The sequence below is a fragment of the Grus americana genome, chromosome Z (genome assembly GCF_028858705.1).
Source record: "Grus americana isolate bGruAme1 chromosome Z, bGruAme1.mat, whole genome shotgun sequence".
NCBI lineage: Eukaryota > Metazoa > Chordata > Aves > Gruiformes > Gruidae > Grus > Grus americana.
This window is the reverse complement of record NC_072891.1, coordinates 44,848,672-44,865,639: the sequence shown is the minus strand read 5'-3', so window position 1 is coordinate 44,865,639 and position 16,968 is coordinate 44,848,672. Positions and strand designations below refer to the sequence as shown.

General features: G+C 43.6%; 1 protein-coding gene across 6 annotated transcripts in view; it reads left to right on the top strand.

Moving 5' to 3' along the window:
- Positions 1 to 16,968, top strand: part of KIF27 (kinesin family member 27) — a 34,561-nt gene that overhangs the window by 505 nt on the left and 17,088 nt on the right. For 4 of the 6 annotated variants that reach the window (XM_054810537.1, XM_054810538.1, XM_054810536.1 and 1 more), the window contains exons 2-4: positions 1,029 to 1,423; positions 3,508 to 3,708; positions 5,055 to 6,013. In XM_054810537.1, coding sequence (XP_054666512.1) covers positions 1,114 to 1,423; positions 3,508 to 3,708; positions 5,055 to 6,013 — 1,470 coding nt within the window. In that variant the 5' untranslated portion in view covers positions 1,029 to 1,113. Of the gene's footprint in view, positions 1 to 1,028; positions 1,424 to 3,507; positions 3,709 to 5,054; positions 6,014 to 14,264; positions 14,402 to 16,968 lie in introns of all 6 variants that reach the window. The other 2 variants (XM_054810539.1, XM_054810540.1) reach the window with 2 other exon arrangements.

Sequence of the window (16,968 nt, the reverse complement as noted above, 5' to 3'; positions counted from 1 at the left end):
CTTGTGACTTGGGTTAATTTTTTTTAAATGTAATTTTACAGGGGAGGGGGGAACATCAGCACTTTAAAGCAGTACTTGCTAGGGGGTAAAAATAACGTGCCTGGATAAATAAAACCAGAAATCGATCAAAATATGTTTTGAATCTGTAGTTAGCAAGTCTATTTAGTTGTTTCTGATTGCCATGTCCTTTATGATATGAGTCTAATTTTGATCTCATGCTTTGCTTATTTCTTTTACTTCTGCTCAGTTAATAAAATGGGGCTTGTCTTTTTTTCAACTTCAGATAGTTTCTCAACTATGGATAGCCCAGTTCTCAAACTAAATCGAATCAAATTAAATGCAAAAGCTCTTTGCAACCACAGGACAACTGTTTAAACCTGCTTGTTTTCAACAGACTTGATTTTTGGGGGCCTAGCTGATGAATTTTGCCAGTTTCGTAATACAGCTTTCTTAAAAACAATGTGTGGGAGTTTAGCAAGTAGGAAGTTCAGTAAACTTTCCCTTGCACTGCAAAGATTCTTAGGGAGGAAAAAAAAAAAAGAAAAAGATGTGTTTGGGGTCCATCAGCATTTGGTACCTGTGAGGATTTTTGAATGTTCATGAAAGACAGCTGTAAAGAAAGGCTATTCCTTGATATTTACAGTTATGCTACTGAACAGTGCTTATGTTGTAAGAATGAACATGCAGGAGCAGTATAAGGGACCATAGTTGCTAAAATATAGAATTAATAAAAAATAATTACATGTGTTTAAACATGCAGATTAGAATCAGATGAATGATTCTCAGGAAAATGAGAGGATTCGTTGTAAGCATATGCTTTATCAACAGTTTATTAACAAGCTCTTGTGATATTGCTGACTGGTATGGCTGTGTTATGTTCAAATAGACAATTGGGCAACTTTCAGACTTATCATGTACTTTTCAAGAGTTTAATGGTGCGTATGTATTCTTTAGGAAATGTCAACTTTCTACTGCAGCAGGAAATTAACTCTTATTTATTATATAACATGGAAAACTTTCTTTCTTAGTTGCAGACAGCTGCGAATGAGGTGAACACAGGAGTGGTAACAGATTTCTTGTTGACTATGTGAATACTGAGTGGGGAGCACAGGGATGGAGTCTGGCATGGAGGAGATCCCAGTTAAAGTTGCAGTTCGAATCAGACCTCTGCTTTCTAGAGAAGTACTTCATAACCACCAAGTGTGTGTGAGATTAGTCCCAAATACACGACAAATTATCATTGGGAAAGACCGTGTCTTCACTTTTGATTTTGTGTTTGGCAAAAACTCGACCCAAGAAGAAGTTTATACTGTTTGCATTAAGCCTCTTCTAGTGTCTTTGACTGAGGGATACAATGCTACAGTGTTTGCATATGGACAGACAGGTTCTGGGAAGACTTACACCATTGGAGGCGGTCACATTGGTAGGTTGTAGAAAATTTGTTGTTTTTTTTTTTTTAAACTGGTGAACAATGTGTTTGTGCAAGTTAAATATTTCATATATAGCAGATAATGCTGCAGAATTTTTAAGGGCTACTGAAAGAAAGATATCGTAAAAAAAATACTCCCAAAGTTTATGTGATAATTAAACTGTTCTAAAAACAAATTCTCCATAAATTACACTATACCAAAAATGTCTAAAACTCCCTAATTTATAAAGTGCTCTTTCTCATTCCCCATTTTAACATGCCATTTGAACTAGAATTTCTTCCTGAAATGCAGTGCTTTGGAAATTCTTGCTACATATATCTTACCTTGAAAATGTCTGCATTAGGCAATTAATTGTTTGCTTGCTCAATATTTACTTTTTTTTTTTTGAGAGAGACATTTCTATGACATCATAGAAATTTATGATTTAAGACTTCCAAATGGATATAAATAGGTTGTTCTGTATCTCTTGGTAGGTATTGAAATCTTCCCTTTATTTAGAATCATAGAATCACAGAATTGTTTAGGTTGGAAAAGACCTTTAAGATCATTGAATCCAACCATTAACCTCACACTGCCAAGTTCACCACTACACCATGTCCCTAAGCACCACATCTACACGTCCTTTAAATACATCCAGGGATGGTGACTCAACCACTCCCCTGGGCAGCCTGTTCCAATGATTGACAACCCTTTCAGTGAATAATTTTTTCCAAATATCCAATCTAAACCTCCCCTGGCACAACTTGAGGCCATTTGCTCTTGTCCTATCACTTGTTACTTGGGACAAGAGACCAACACCCACCTGGCTACAACCTCCTTTCAGGTAGCTGTAGAGAGCGAGAAGGTCTCCCCTCAGCCTCCTTTTCTCCAGGCTAAACAACCCCAGTTCCCTCAGCCGCTCCTCCTAACACTTGTGGTCTAGACCCTTCACCAGCTTCGTTGTCCTGCTTTGGACATGCTCCAGCACCTCAATGTCTTCCTTGTAGTGAGGGGCCCAAAACTGAACACAGGACTCGAGGTGCGGCTTCACCAGTGCTGAGTACAGGGGGACAATCACTTCCCTCGTCCTGCTGGCCACACTGTTTCTGATACAAGCCAGGATGCTGATGGCCATCTTGGCTACCTGAGCATGCTGCTGGCTCATATTTAGCTGGCTGTCAGCCAACCCACCCCGGTCCTTTTCGACCAGGCAGCTTTCCAGCCACTGTTCTGCAAGCCTGTAGCGTTGCATGGGGTTGTTGTGACGCAAGTGCAGGACCCAGCGATGAGCCTTGTTGAACCTCATTCAGTTGGTCTCTTAATTCTGCTTAATGTTATAACTTCATTTGTCTGTCTTCTTGTAGTAGTTATTTAATGTTTTTGTAAGTACCATTGCCAGGCAAATTCTTTAGGTAGTGGATGTCACAATCTAAGGTTGTTCATAGCTCAGCAATTTTGTTTTTATATGTATTTTTACTGAATTTATACTTAGATGTGAGCAACTTTTTTTTTTTTTAGTAAAAAAGATTCTTGGTATCATCTCACAGACAAAGAGTTAGTTTCCATATTCTGGAATGAAGAACACAAATTATTTATGGAAGCATTGTCCTATGCTGAAAATTAACAAAACTCCCCCCAAAAAACAGAGTTTGGCATTAGTGTTCCATATCTACTTTGAAAAAATAGGAAATTACTGTAAACATTGGTCATAAATCTTGTCTCACCAAGTTCTTAATGGTCTTTGCTCTATTTTAGTGGAATTTATAGTTTCTCAAACCCTTGAGATGTCATTTCCAACCGTAAAAAGTAGGAATAAAGATGAAATCTGTACTCTGAGGAGTAGACCCATATTTTTCATAACTTTCACCACTATAACATTCTGTGACTTAGAACTTAACTTTGAATCCTATTAATGGATGCAAACAAATATTCTGAGCCCCAGAAAACCAAATATTTATAAAAATCCTTGGGAACACTGCGCTCTTCGCATTCCTCAATATGAGTAGCAACTCTTACAGACTTCTCTCAATCTTCAGTCTTTGTAATTTATGCAGCAGAATGACTGCAAGCTTCTGTGACATCTTTGCTTATATTTTAGCATCAGTTGCAGAGAATGAAAAGGGCATAATCCCACGGGCTATTCAGGAATTATTTCAGCATATTTCTGAAAACCGTAACATTGACTTCCATGTGAAAGTATCTTATATAGAGGTTTACAAGGAAGAACTTCGAGATTTATTAGAGTTGGAGACATCTGTGAAAGAATTACATATCCGAGAAGATGAAAAGGGAAATACAGGTAGGATTTCAGCTCTAAAATTTGGTATGTTTGGTTTCAGTTGTGTGCCAAGTTATTCTTGTCTTCTCTTGAAAGAGCTTATTCATTACTAATACTAGAAAAAACATTACGGTTTCAGAATATAAACTCAGTTTAGCTGATTTGAATCAGTTTTGGGCTTAGATGCCTGTGAATGATATAGATGTTCCATCAGAAATGGCAACAAATGTTAAAGTAGAAATACAGTTATTGCTTCTGCAGATTCTGTCTAGAAACACAATAGTGTGACGTTATTCACTTGAATAAGTATTTCAAGGTTAAACCTTTGCTACTTACTTCAAAATGATAATTGGTAAGCCACTTACTTATACTGTAAATATCTGCCCCCCTTTCATTATGAAATGAGTAGAAGAGAACATTTAATTAAGAGTAGCATCTAATATTTGTTGGAGGCTTTGAAATTAAAACTTAATACTGTAGTTCTTCTGTTCACTACATGAAAATGCTAAAGAATCCGCTGCAGAGGTATTTTATTTTGAAACTGTATAATCTGTTTGGGTTTGTTTGTTTTTGTGGGTTTGTTTTTAATAGTCTAATTGTTGTGTTTGCTCTAATATTAATACATTGTTGCATTGAGCAGGCATGGTTTTCTTGTCTGTAGCTGGAAGAAGGCACTAATTTAGCGAAAATCGTGCAGACTGTCATTGCTTCATAAGGACCCCACAATATTTTTTAAACTATTTCTCTTCTTTAGTACAGTTCGAGTCAGCTTCAGTTGATTGTGCCAGGACATTTTCCATCTTCATTAAAACAAAGGACAAAAAATATGCTTGGTAGGAGTACTTGGTAGAAGCACACTTCTACATTATTAGATTACTAATAGATACCTGTCCAAAAGGCCCAACTACCTAAGCTATATAGAACAGAAATTCTGTTCTTACCATAAAATAGGAATAATTTCTGCTACAAACTTCTTTTATTTTTAGTCTTTTTTTTTTAAACTGGCAAAATATCCTTAGAGTTCACCTTGCTCATATTTTTTCTAGATAGCTCTAGATTGCAAATTGAATATAGCAATGTGTAAGTAAGTAAAGCTATGTATTGTGTTTAAGATATTGTTTCAAATGTATGTCACAATGTACTCATATATTAAATATCTGCAGGTTTCAGAAGTGTTGTACTTCATGGTTTTCACATACCGATGTCTTATTTTTCTATAGCTATATTCTATGACCTCATAATAATGCAGGCTTGTACTTTCTCTAATTTGTGTTTATAGTTTGACTATTCCTAATTGTTGTAAACTTTTGCTGAAGAGCTTAGGATTAATTGAATTATTCTTACTTTTTTTGGTTTGGTGTTTGAAGTGATTGTCGGTGCTAAGGAATTCCAAGTAGAATGTGCAGATGAAGTGATAAGCCTGTTGGAAAGTGGCAATGCAGCTCGTCACACAGGCACAACACAAATGAATGAGCACTCCAGTCGATCACATGCCATTTTTACCATCAGTATTTGTCAGAAACAGTCTGCAGAGTCTCAAAGAAATACTGATGCTGCACAGGATTCATCTTGGAAATCAATCCAGATGATTGCTTCAAAGTTTCATTTTGTGGATTTGGCAGGATCAGAGAGGGTGACAAAGACTGGAAATACTGGTGAACGCTTCAAAGAATCAATTCAGATCAATAGTGGTCTGTTGGCCTTGGGAAATGTCATCAGTGCCCTTGGAGACCCAAAAAGGAAAAGCGTACATATTCCATACAGGGATGCTAAAATCACTCGTATTCTGAAAGACTCCCTTGGAGGAAATGCCAAGACTGTGATGATAGCATGTATAAGTCCATCCTCATCGGACTTTGATGAATCCTTAAATTCCCTCAAATATGCCAACAGAGCAAAAAACATTAGAAATAAACCAGTTGTAAATTACAACCCTGATCAAGACCGGATTGATGAAATGGAACTTGAAATCAGATTGCTTCGAGAAGCTTTGCAGAACCAGCAAGTGAGTAGTCAGTGTTCACACGACTTAAATCAAGAAAGAACTCGTATCAGTTCACTTGAGGAGCAGCTCACCCGGCTTCAGGTTCAATGTTTCAGTTATAGAAATTGTGTAGATGAAGCCTTCCCATTTCTGGTTGATTTGAATGATGATATTAGCTTAAAAAGAAGTCAACGGGACAGGTTGCAGAGCTGGATCACTATGGTACAGGAAGTAAGGAAGGAAGCTCTCACCATGCAGGAAATTAACACAGAGACTGGGACCAGCCAAGAGCCACATCACATCACAATTCTTCAGCTAAAGAGGGAACTAAAGAAATGCCAGGTATTTAATTTTATGTTGATTATTTAAATAACTATGTGAAACAGCAGTTTGCTAAAAGTTGGATTCAATTTTGAAAGATGTAAAACTGTTCCACTTACCTGTACTTAATTTAACAATTTAAGTTTAATTCACAATCTTGTATAATTTTGTTTGTCCAATCCCTGGGACATAGCTTGTTTTTAATGGATATTGAATAGGCAATCATCTTCATGATAGAGATGGGTAATGTAATGTTATATTTTGGCTAGTCAGGTTCAAGATGATTGTAATGAGACTGAGCTGTTTTATCTGTTAGATTTTTGGTTTTGGCTGTGCTAGTGTGCTAAGTCTGTCTGGAATTCCGTTAATTTTTTTCACAGCAGCTCATAAGGTGCTGTGTTTTAGATTTGTGACTGCACAAACAACAACTTGCGCTGCAGCACACTAATTTTTTTGGTCTTGCTGAACAGCGTTTGCACAGTGTCATTCTTTCTTTGTTTTTGCCTCTGTACCCCACAAAAAGTTGGGGACACACACACACAACCAAACAGATGACCTAAACTAACCAAAGAGATATTTCATGCCATATAACATCATACTCAGCAATTAAAAGGGAGAGGAGGAATTTTAGGGAGGTTAGCCATATTTTGCCTGGGAACTGGCTGGACATCAGTCAGCCTTGGAGGTGGTGAGTGACTGCCTTTGCATCATTTGGGTTTTTTTATTTTCTTTCTCTCTTCTTCCACTTCACCTTCACTAATTGAACAATTTCTATCTTGACCTACAAGTTTTCTTGCTTTTATTCTTCCTTTGCTCTTCCCCCATCCCCCTGGGATTGGGGGGGAAGTCAGTGAGTGGTTGTGTGTGCTTAGCTGCCTACTGGAGTTAACCCACAACAGTCTTTTTTGGTGCCCAAGATGGAGCTCAAGACCTTCAAGTTAATAACAGATTTGATTAGAGAGTGCCAGATTAAACTTCCAGCTGTTACACCTGTTTAGTTGTTGCAGATCATGACACTGGCATATTTACTTAGGGTGCTGACTTACGTGTTTCCTCAAATATTCCGATGCTTGATTCCTTTCTAGCTATACATCAGACTCCAAGAATTATTGACTATTTTCGGATTTTGCTCTTTAGTGTGTTGTTCATCATTTTATTTTTCTTTGCTTGGGAGAGCTATGATAAAATCACTGGCTTTCAGCCTAATCTGGTATTTGGGTCTGGGCTGGTGTTCCAGTACTCTAGAACCATCTCGTGGACAAAACCAGCAACTATACCTTTCCCTTTTTCTCCTCTGAGAGACATTTTGTGGAAAGAGGAAAGAATGGCACCTATCCCTTCCTCTCCTCCAGTATAGGTTTTTATAGCCTTTGATGTAATGGCTTCTCAGTTCCTTCAATATCCTCATGTAATCAGACTGTTCATACTGGTGTGTGTTGTGACCCTGTTTTGATTATTGTTCGTAAGGTTAAACAACTAATTGGGGATGCCATACATGAACATGCTCTAAGGCAATTGATCCCTGGGGTGGTTGGATGTATGGGAGGAGTTGGGCAGGTGCATAGGGCTGTTATTGCTTCTGATAGCTTTGAATTTCACACCTGAACAGGCTTGTAAACCCATCAGACAAAAACACCATACCCCCAAGGAGGGGAGGTGAAATACAGCGGCTTCTAAAGCTGTGTTGGGACCTGACCCATGCCTATGAAGCCACTGTCCAGTGCCCTCAGAGATGTAAGAGGGTCTCCTGATCTGAGAGCCCACAAAAGGGCACTGAGAAGGTCTCATGCTCTGAGGTGACACAAACAGACACTAAATCAGAGACCGAACCCATAGCTCCTGTACTCAAGAAGAAACAGTGGAAGCAGAGCTCAACTTAGTTATTAAGAGAAGAAGCAGGTCCTCCTGAGAGGAGCAGAGAGGAAGAATCAGAAGAGGCAGTCTATTCTGCAGCAGGACAGGGGAGGAAAGAGACAGATATCATAAGAGGTGGAAACTACCCTCACAGTAAAGAATTTTTCCTAATATCTAATCTAAATCTACCCTCCTTCAGCTTAAGACCATTACCCCTTGTCCTATCACTACATGCCCTTGTAAACAGTCCCTCTCCAGCTTTCTTGCAGGCCCCCTTTAGGTATTGGAAGGTCTCATCAGAGCCTTCTCTTCTTCAGGCTGAACAACTTTCTCAGCCTGTCTTCATAGGAGAGGTGCTCCAACCGTCTGATCATTTCATGGCCCTCCTCTGGACTTGCTCCAACAGCTCCATGTCTTTCTTGTACTGGGGGCCCCAGATCTGGATGCAGTATGCCAGGAGGGTTCTCATGAGAGTGGAGTAGAGGGGCAGAATCACCTCCCTCAACCTGCTGGTCATGCTTCTTTTGATGCAGACCAGGATACGGTTGGCTTTCTGGGCTGCATATACACATTGCCGGCTCATGTTGAGCTTGTTGTCCACTAACACCTCCAAGTCCTTCTCCTCAGGACTGCTCTCAATCCATTCTCCGCCCAGCCTGTAGTTGTGGTCAGGATTGCCCTGACCCATGTGCAGGACATTGCACTTGACCTTGTTGAACTTCATGCTGTTCACGTGGCCCCATCTCTCAAGCCTGTCAAAGTCCCTCTGGATGGTATCCCTTCCCTCCGCATGTTGACCGCACCACTCGGCTTGGTGTTGTTGGCAAACTTGCTAAGGGTCCACTTAATCCCACTGTCTATGTCACTGACAAAGATGTTAAGCAGTGCCCGTCCCAATACCGATCCCAGAGGACCACCATTCATCACTTGTCTCCACTTGGACATGGATCTGTTGACCACCACTCTTTGAGTGCGACCATCCAGCCAATTCCTTATCCACTGAGTGGTCCATCCATCAAATCCATGTCTCTCCAATTTAGAAACAAGGATGTCATGCGGGACAGTGTCAAATACTTTGCACAGGTCCAGGTAGATGACGTCAGTTGCCCTTCCCTTATCCACCAACGCTGTAACCCCATCGTAGAAGGCCACCCAGTTTGTCAGGCATGATTTGCCCTTAGTGAAGCCGTATTGGCTGTCACCAATCACCTCCTTATCTTCCATGTGCTGGAGCATAGTCTCCAGGAGGGTCTGCTCCATGATCTTGCCAGGCACGGAGGTGAGACTGACCAGCCTGTAGTTCCCTGGGTCTTCCTTTTTACGCTTCTTAAAAATGGGGGTTATGTTCCCCCTCTTCCAGTCGGTGGGAACTTCGCCAGACTGCCAGGACTTCTCAAATATGATGGCGAGTGGCCTGGCCACTTCATCCGCCAGTTCCCTCAAGACCCGCGGATGCAACTCATCAGGTCCCATGGACTTCTGCACCTTCAGGGTCCTTAGATATTCTCAAACCTGATCTTCTCCTACAGTGGGTGGTTCTGCATCCTCCCAGTCCCTGCCTTCTGTGACCTGGGCAGTGTGGCTCAAGCATTTGCCAGTGAAGACTGAGGCAAAGAAGTCGTTGAGTACCTCAGCCTTCTCCGCATCCTGGGTAACCAGGTCACCTGTTTCATTCCAGAGGGGACCCACATTTTCCCTCATCCTCCTTTTATCACTAACATACCTATAGAAGCTTTTCTTGTTGTCCTTGACATCCCTGGCCAGACTAATTTCTATCAGGGCTTTGGCTTTCCTAACCTGCTCCCTGGCTGCTCAGAGAGTTTCTCTGTATTCCTCCCAGGCTACCTGCCCTTGCTTCCACCCTCTGCAGGCTTCCTTTTTTGGTTTGACTTTGCCCAGGACCTCCTTGTTCATCCACGGGGGCCTCTTGGTGGTTTTGCTTGACTTCCTCTTTGTTGGGATGCATCGTTCCTGAGCTTGGAGGAGGTGATCCTTGAATATTAGCCAGCTGTCTTGGGCCCCTCTTCCTTCCAGGGCTTTGTCCCATGGTATTCTACCAAGCAGATCCCTGAAGAGGCCAAAGCCTGCTCTCCTGAAGTCCAGGGTAGTGAGCTTGCTGTGTGCCCACCTCGCTGCCCTAAGGATCTTGAACTGCACCATTTCATGGTCACTGCAGCCAAGGCTGCCCTTGAGCTTCATGTTCCCTACCAGCCCCTCCTTCTTAGTGAGAACAAGGTCTAGCATGGCACCTCTCTTCGTTGACTCCTCTATCACTTGGAGAGGGAAGTTATCATCAACACATTCCAGAAGCCTCCTGGATTGCTTATGCCCTGCTGTGTTGTCCCTCCAACAGATGTTGGGGTGGTCAAAGTCCCTCATGAGGATCAGGGCTTGTGAATGTGAGCCTGCTCCTGTCTGTCTATAGAGGGCGTCATCTGCTCAGTCTTCCTGGTCAGGTGGCCTGTAACAGACCCCCACTATAATGTCCCCTGTCCCTGCCCTTGCTTTAAATCCTGACCCATAAGCTCTCAGTCACCTCCTCGTCCATCACCAGGTAGGAGCTCCATGCACTCCAGCTGGTCACTGACTTAAAGAGCAACACCCCCTCCTCGTCTCCCCTACCTGTCCTTCCTAAAGAACCTGTCTCCTTCCATCCCAGCACTCCAGTCATAGGAGCCATCCCCCCAAGTCTTCATGATGCCAGTGTCGAGGGATATTAATTGTTTAACGTAAATAAGTAGGTTGTAATTAGAATAAATTACTTAGGAATATAATGGAGTGTGATTTGTGCTGTTTGCTTAGCTTTACTTAGCATGCATGGCTAGATTTGCTGAAGCACTTAGGCTGCAATAGAGCTATTTTTCTCAGGAATTTTCCTAGTAGTTTTCCTAAAAGCTAGTACAGTACCATGTTTAGTCTTTTAGTATGGGAAGGTATTTTGATATCACTCTAGTGTCTTGGTAGTGTTTTTCCAAGTCTGGGAGTCTTCAGTTCTCCATGTTCCACCAGCAAGGGCAGGTGTATAAGGAGTGTAAACCAGAACATAAGGAGGCTCCAGCCTTTGGGGAAAACTGCAAAAACTGCAAGTCAAGAAGATAAGAGCCTACCTGCCTGGACACAGAAGAAGAATCCAATTAGATGTTAGAAGATCACTGTGTGGGGCAGCACAGCTGAGGAAGTATTTGAGAAAGGGAAAAGAAAATCCAGATTCTTCTTACAACTTTCTCCTCCAAGTGATAGAGGAGCCCACAAAGAGAGGTGCCATGCTGGACCTTATTTTCACCAATAAGGAAGGCCTGGTAGGGGACGTCAAGCTCAAGGGCAGCCTTGGCTGCAGTGACCACGTAATGGTGGAATTCAGGATCCTCAGGGCAGCAAGGAGGGCGCGCGGCAAGCTCACTACCCTGGACTTCAGGAGAGCAGGCTTTGGCCTCTTCAGGGATCTGCTTGGTAGAATACCATGGGACAAAGCCCTGGAGGGAAGAGGGGCCCAAGACAGCTGGCTAATATTCAAGGATCACCTCCTCCAAGCTCAGGAACGATGCATCCCAACAAAGAGGAAGTCAAGCAAAACCACCAAGAGGCCCCCGTGGATGAACAAGGAGGTCCTGGGCAAAGTCAAACCAAAAAAGGAAGCCTGCAGAGGGTGGAAGCAAGGGCAGGTAGCCTGGGAGGAATACAGAGAAACTCTCTGAGCAGCCAGGGAGCAGGTTAGGAAAGCCAAAGCCCTGATAGAAATTAGTCTGGCCAAGGATGTCAAGGACAACAAGAAAAGCTTCTATAGGTATGTTAGTGATAAAAGGAGGATGAGGGAAAATGTGGGTCCCCTCTGGAATGAAACAGGTGACCTGGTTACCCAGGATGCGGAGAAGGCTGAGGTACTCAACGACTTCTTTGCCTCAGTCTTCACTGGCAAATGCTTGAGCCACACTGCCCAGGTCACAGAAGGCAGGGACTGGGAGGATGCAGAACCACCCACTGTAGGAGAAGATCAGGTTTGAGAATATCTAAGGACCCTGAAGGTGCAGAAGTCCATGGGACCTGATGAGTTGCATCCGCGGGTCTTGAGGGAACTGGCGGATGAAGTGGCCAGGCCACTCGCCATCATATTTGAGAAGTCCTGGCAGTCTGGCGAAGTTCCCACCGACTGGAAGAGGGGGAACATAACCCCCATTTTTAAGAAGCGTAAAAAGGAAGACCCAGGGAACTACAGGCCGGTCAGTCTCACCTCCGTGCCTGGCAAGATCATGGAGCAGACCCTCCTGGAGACTATGCTCCAGCACATGGAAGATAAGGAGGTGATTGGTGACAGCCAATACGGCTTCACTAAGGGCAAATCGTGCCTGACAAACTGGGTGGCCTTCTACGATGGGGTTACAGCGTTGGTGGATAAGGGAAGGGCAACTGACGTCATCTACCTGGACCTGTGCAAGGCATTTGACACTGTCCCGCATGACATCCTTGTTTCTAAATTGGAGAGACATGGATTTGATGGATGGACCACTCAGTGGATAAGGAATTGGCTGGATGGTCGCACTCAAAGAGTGGTGGTCAACAGATCCATGTCCAAGTGGAGACAAGTGATGAGTGGTGTTCTTCAGGGGTCTGTACTGGGACCGGCACTGTTCAACATCTTTGTCAGCAACATGGACAGTGGGATCGAGTGCACCCTCAGCAAGTTTGCCAACGACACCAAGCTGTGTGGCATGGTCGACACGCTGGAGGGAAGGGATGCCATCCAGAGCGACCTTGAGAGGCTGGAGAGGTGGGCCCGTGCGAACCGCATGAAGTTCAACAAGGTCAAGTGCAAGGTCCTGCACGTGGGTCAGCACAATCCCAAGCACAACTATAGGCTGGGTGAGGAATGGATTGAGAGCAGCCCTGAGGAGAAGGACTTGGGGGTATTGATTTATGAGAAGCTCAACATGAGCCGGCAGTGTGCCCTTGCAGCCCAGAAAGCCAACCGTGTCCTGGGCTGCATCAAAAGAAGTGTGACCAGCAGGTCAAGGGAGGTGATCCTGCCCCTCTACTCTGCTCTTGTGAGACCCCCCTTGGAGTACTGCATCCAGCTCTGGGGCCCCCAGTACAGGAGAGACATGGAGCTGTTGGAGCGAGTCCAGAGGAGGGCCATGAAGCTGATCAGAGGGCTGGAGCACCTCTCCTACGAGGACAGGCTGAGAGAGTTGGGGTTGTTCAGCCTGGAGAAAAGGCGGCTCCAGGGAGATCTAATTGCGGCCTTCCAGTACCTGAAGGGGCCTACAGGAAAGATGGAGAGGGACTGTTTATCAGGGAGTGTAGTGACAGGACAAGGGGTAATGGGTTTAAGCTGAAGGAGGGTCGATTTAGATTAGATGTCAGAAAGAAATTCTTTACTGTTAGAGTGGTAAGGAACTGGAACAGGTTGCCCAGAGAGGCTGTGGATGCCCCATCCCTGGAAGTGTTCAAGGCCAGGTTGGATGGGGCTTTGGGCAACCTGGTCTAGTGGAGGGTGTCCCTGCCCATGGCAGGGGGGTTGGAACTAGATAAGCTTTGAGGTCCCTTCCTACCCAAACCATTCTATGATTCTATGATTCTGAAAGCTGGTTTTGCCATAAACCAAAACAAGGTCAAAGGACCTTTATAAGAAATCTAGTTTTTGGGAATAAAATGGCAAGATGGGTGTCATCACATCCTAGCAGATGTGATCAGTAAGATAACAGCCATGTCCCCAGTAGTTAACAAAAAGGAAGCCCAGACATTGCTAGGCTTTGTGGGATTCTGGAGAATGCATATTCCAGGTTATAGTCAACTTGTAAGTCCTCTCTGTTGAGTGACCTGAAAGAAGAGCTATTTCAACTGGGTCCCCAAGCAGCAACAAGCATTTGAACAGATCAGTCAGGAAATTGTTCATGTGGTAGCCCTTGGGCCAGTCCAGAGAGGATCAAATGTCAGAAATTTGCTTTGCCACCAGGGAGCATGGCCTCAGCTGGAGCCTCTGGCAGAAAGCACCTGGAAAGATCCAAGGTCAACCTCTAGAGTTCTGAAGCTGTGAGTGTAGAGCACCTGAGGCCCACTACACCCCAGATGAAAAGAAGACACTAGCAGCATATGAAGGGGTTCAAGATGCTTCAGAAGTAGTTCATACTAAAGCTTAGCTTCCCTTGGCACCGTGATTGCCTATACTGCATTGGATGTTCAAAGGGAACATTCCCTCTACCCATCACACAACCAATGCTACATGGAGTAAGTGAGTAGTGCTAATCACACCATGAGCCTGAATGGGGAACCCCAACTGCCCTGGAATCCTGGAAGAGATCATTGACTGGCCAGAAAGCAGAGATTTTGGAGCATTGCCCAAGGAAGTGATTCATGCCAAAGAGGCCTCACTGTATAATAAAATAGCAGAAAATAATAAACAATATGCTCTGTTTACTGATAGGTCCTGTCATATTGTGGGAAACCATTGGAGGTGGAAAACTGCTGTGTGGAGTCCCACGTGATGAGTTGCAGAAACTGCTGAAGGGAGGTGTGAATCAAGTCAATGTGCAGAAGTGAAAGCCATCCAACTGGCCCTAGGTATTGCAGAACAAGAAAAGTGGACAGTATGGTACCCATACCACCACCTGAAACATCATATGGTACCCATACCACTGTCCAAAACACTGTCCTGGGCTTTGAAATGCAAGTTCTGTGGTGACATGGCACCCCAGGAAGAATTAAGTCAGACAATGGGACTCATTTCTGAAACAATCTCATAAGCACCTGACCAAGAAATATGGCATTGATCATGTGTATCACATTTCCTATCACGCACCAGCCTCCGGAAAGATCGAACAATATAATGGACTGTTAAAGACTATAGGGAAAGCAATGGGCACTGGGACATGTCAGCAGTGGGATACAAATTTAGCAGAAGCCACTTGGCTAATTAATACCAGAAGATTAGCTAACTGAGCTGGACCTGCCCAAACAAAACCCCTATGTATTGTTGAAGAAGATAAGGTCCCTGTAGTGCATATAGGGAACTGGCTGGGAAAAACAGCATGGGTTGTTCCTCCCTTGGGAAAAGGCAAACCTGTTTGTGGGACTGCTTTTGCTCAAGACCCAGGTACACTTGGTGTGGGAGGATGGGGAAATCTGATGTGTACCTCAAGAGATTTAACCTTGGGGGAAAATAACCCATGATTTTAATTGTATATTTTAGGAAGTACTACAGCAGGAATCGCCTAAACCAACAGAGAACAAGCCTCACAAAAAGCCAAGCAAGGCAGCAGTTACCCAGCCTGAGCTGGTTTCAGTGTCCCATAACACAACATGCCTCTCCTGTCCTGACTGACCACCGTAACAGACGGAACCCAAGTCATGGACTAAATTAACTCAGTGGACATTTTAGGAACATTTTACAGATATTTTACAGGAATGGCCTGTAGACTAAGAGAATGGTATCTGTGTATAAATCAAAGGACAAGAAGGAAGGGATGATTAATGAGGTTGTATTGGATAGTGTGGGACTTGAGCATGACATAAATGGTATGGAATATGGAGTGGAGATTGTACTGGGTCTGGTTGGAATGGAGTTAATTTTCTCCACAGCAGCTTGTAGGGTGCTGTATTTTAGATTTGTGACCAATACAAGGCTGATAACACACCAGTGTTTCAGGTCTTGCTGAACAGTGTTTGCACAGTGTCAAGGCTGTCTGTTTCTCCCTCTGCCACTCCAGTGAATAGACTGGGGGGTGCATCTGGGGGCAAGGGGGACACAACCAGTCCAATGACCCAAAACAACCAAAATCATATTTCACACCATATGACGTGCTCAGCAATAAGAAGGGAGAGGAGGAGAGCTTAGGTACATTTGCTGTCTTTTGCTCAGGAGCTGGCTGGGCATCAGTCTACTTGTGGGAGGCAGTGAGTGATTGGTTTTGCATTACTTCTCTTGTTTTCTTTCCCTCTTCTTCCACTTCACCTTCACTTACTGAACTTTTTCTATCTTGACCCACAAGCTTTTTACAGTTGAGGTAAGAATTTCAAAACAAGATATGGCATTCTTAGCATGCAGATATTCCATGAGGATCCTATCATGCCAGATTAGCTTTTTCTCAGACAGCAGATAATAGTTTTCTTTGTTCTCAATCAACCCAAATCACAGCTTTTTTCTTACATCTTGATTTTCTTCTGTAGCTTATTTTAAACCTCTGTTTCCCAGGTTCAAGATAGTATAAGAGCTGAGTTTAAGCTTAAATTTCCCCAGGTGAGTATGCCATCCACAGCCAGGAGGAGATGGTTAGGGAGAGGCTAAAATAAATGAGACAGTACATACTCTAGAGCAGGGCTTGCATATGGACAGATTTAATAGCTAATAGTGAACCTATTCTTGCATGTACATACATATTTCTTTGCTAACAGCTATGCTTGCCTGGATAATACTGTCTTACACAAAATAAAATTACCGGCATAGTGGGTTACCCATAGCTAACAACCAAAATCCCACCCAGCCACTCATTCACCCCTCCATTGGCAGGGCTTGGGGAGTGAAAATAGGAAGAACAGGAATGAGGAGGCTTGTGGGTTGAGATGAAGACAGGGAGATTACTTACCAATTAAAAAACCAGTCTCGAATTGGGGAAAAATTCTTTAATTTATTGCCAATTTAAAAAATAATAATTAATTACTCATTTGGGTAGTGGGGAACAAAAAGGCAAACACTAAACCAACACCTTTCCTCCCCTCATTTTCCAGGCTTATCTTCACTCCTTCATTCCATACTCTTCTGCCTCACTGCTGAGTGGTGCAGGGACATAGGGGGATGGTTTATGGTCAGTACATAGTGGTTTCTGCTGCTCTTTCCTCCTCGCACCTTTCCTTTGTTCAGCATGAGCTCTACATGGGCAGCAGTTCCTTCAGGAATATCCATCTGCTCCAGTGTGGGTTGTCCCTAGGCTGCAGTGTGGGTATCTGCTGCTCCACCATGAAGCACCTGCTCCTTCTCCTCCTGCTGGTGTTTCCTCTGCTCTTTCTTACTCTTTTGGTTCCCTCCTCTTCTGCCTGTCTGGCATTTTGTGCCCTTTCTTAAATATATTATCACAGAGGCGCCACCATCTTGGCTGAGGGGCTCAGCTGTTCCCTGTGGTGGGTCCACTGGA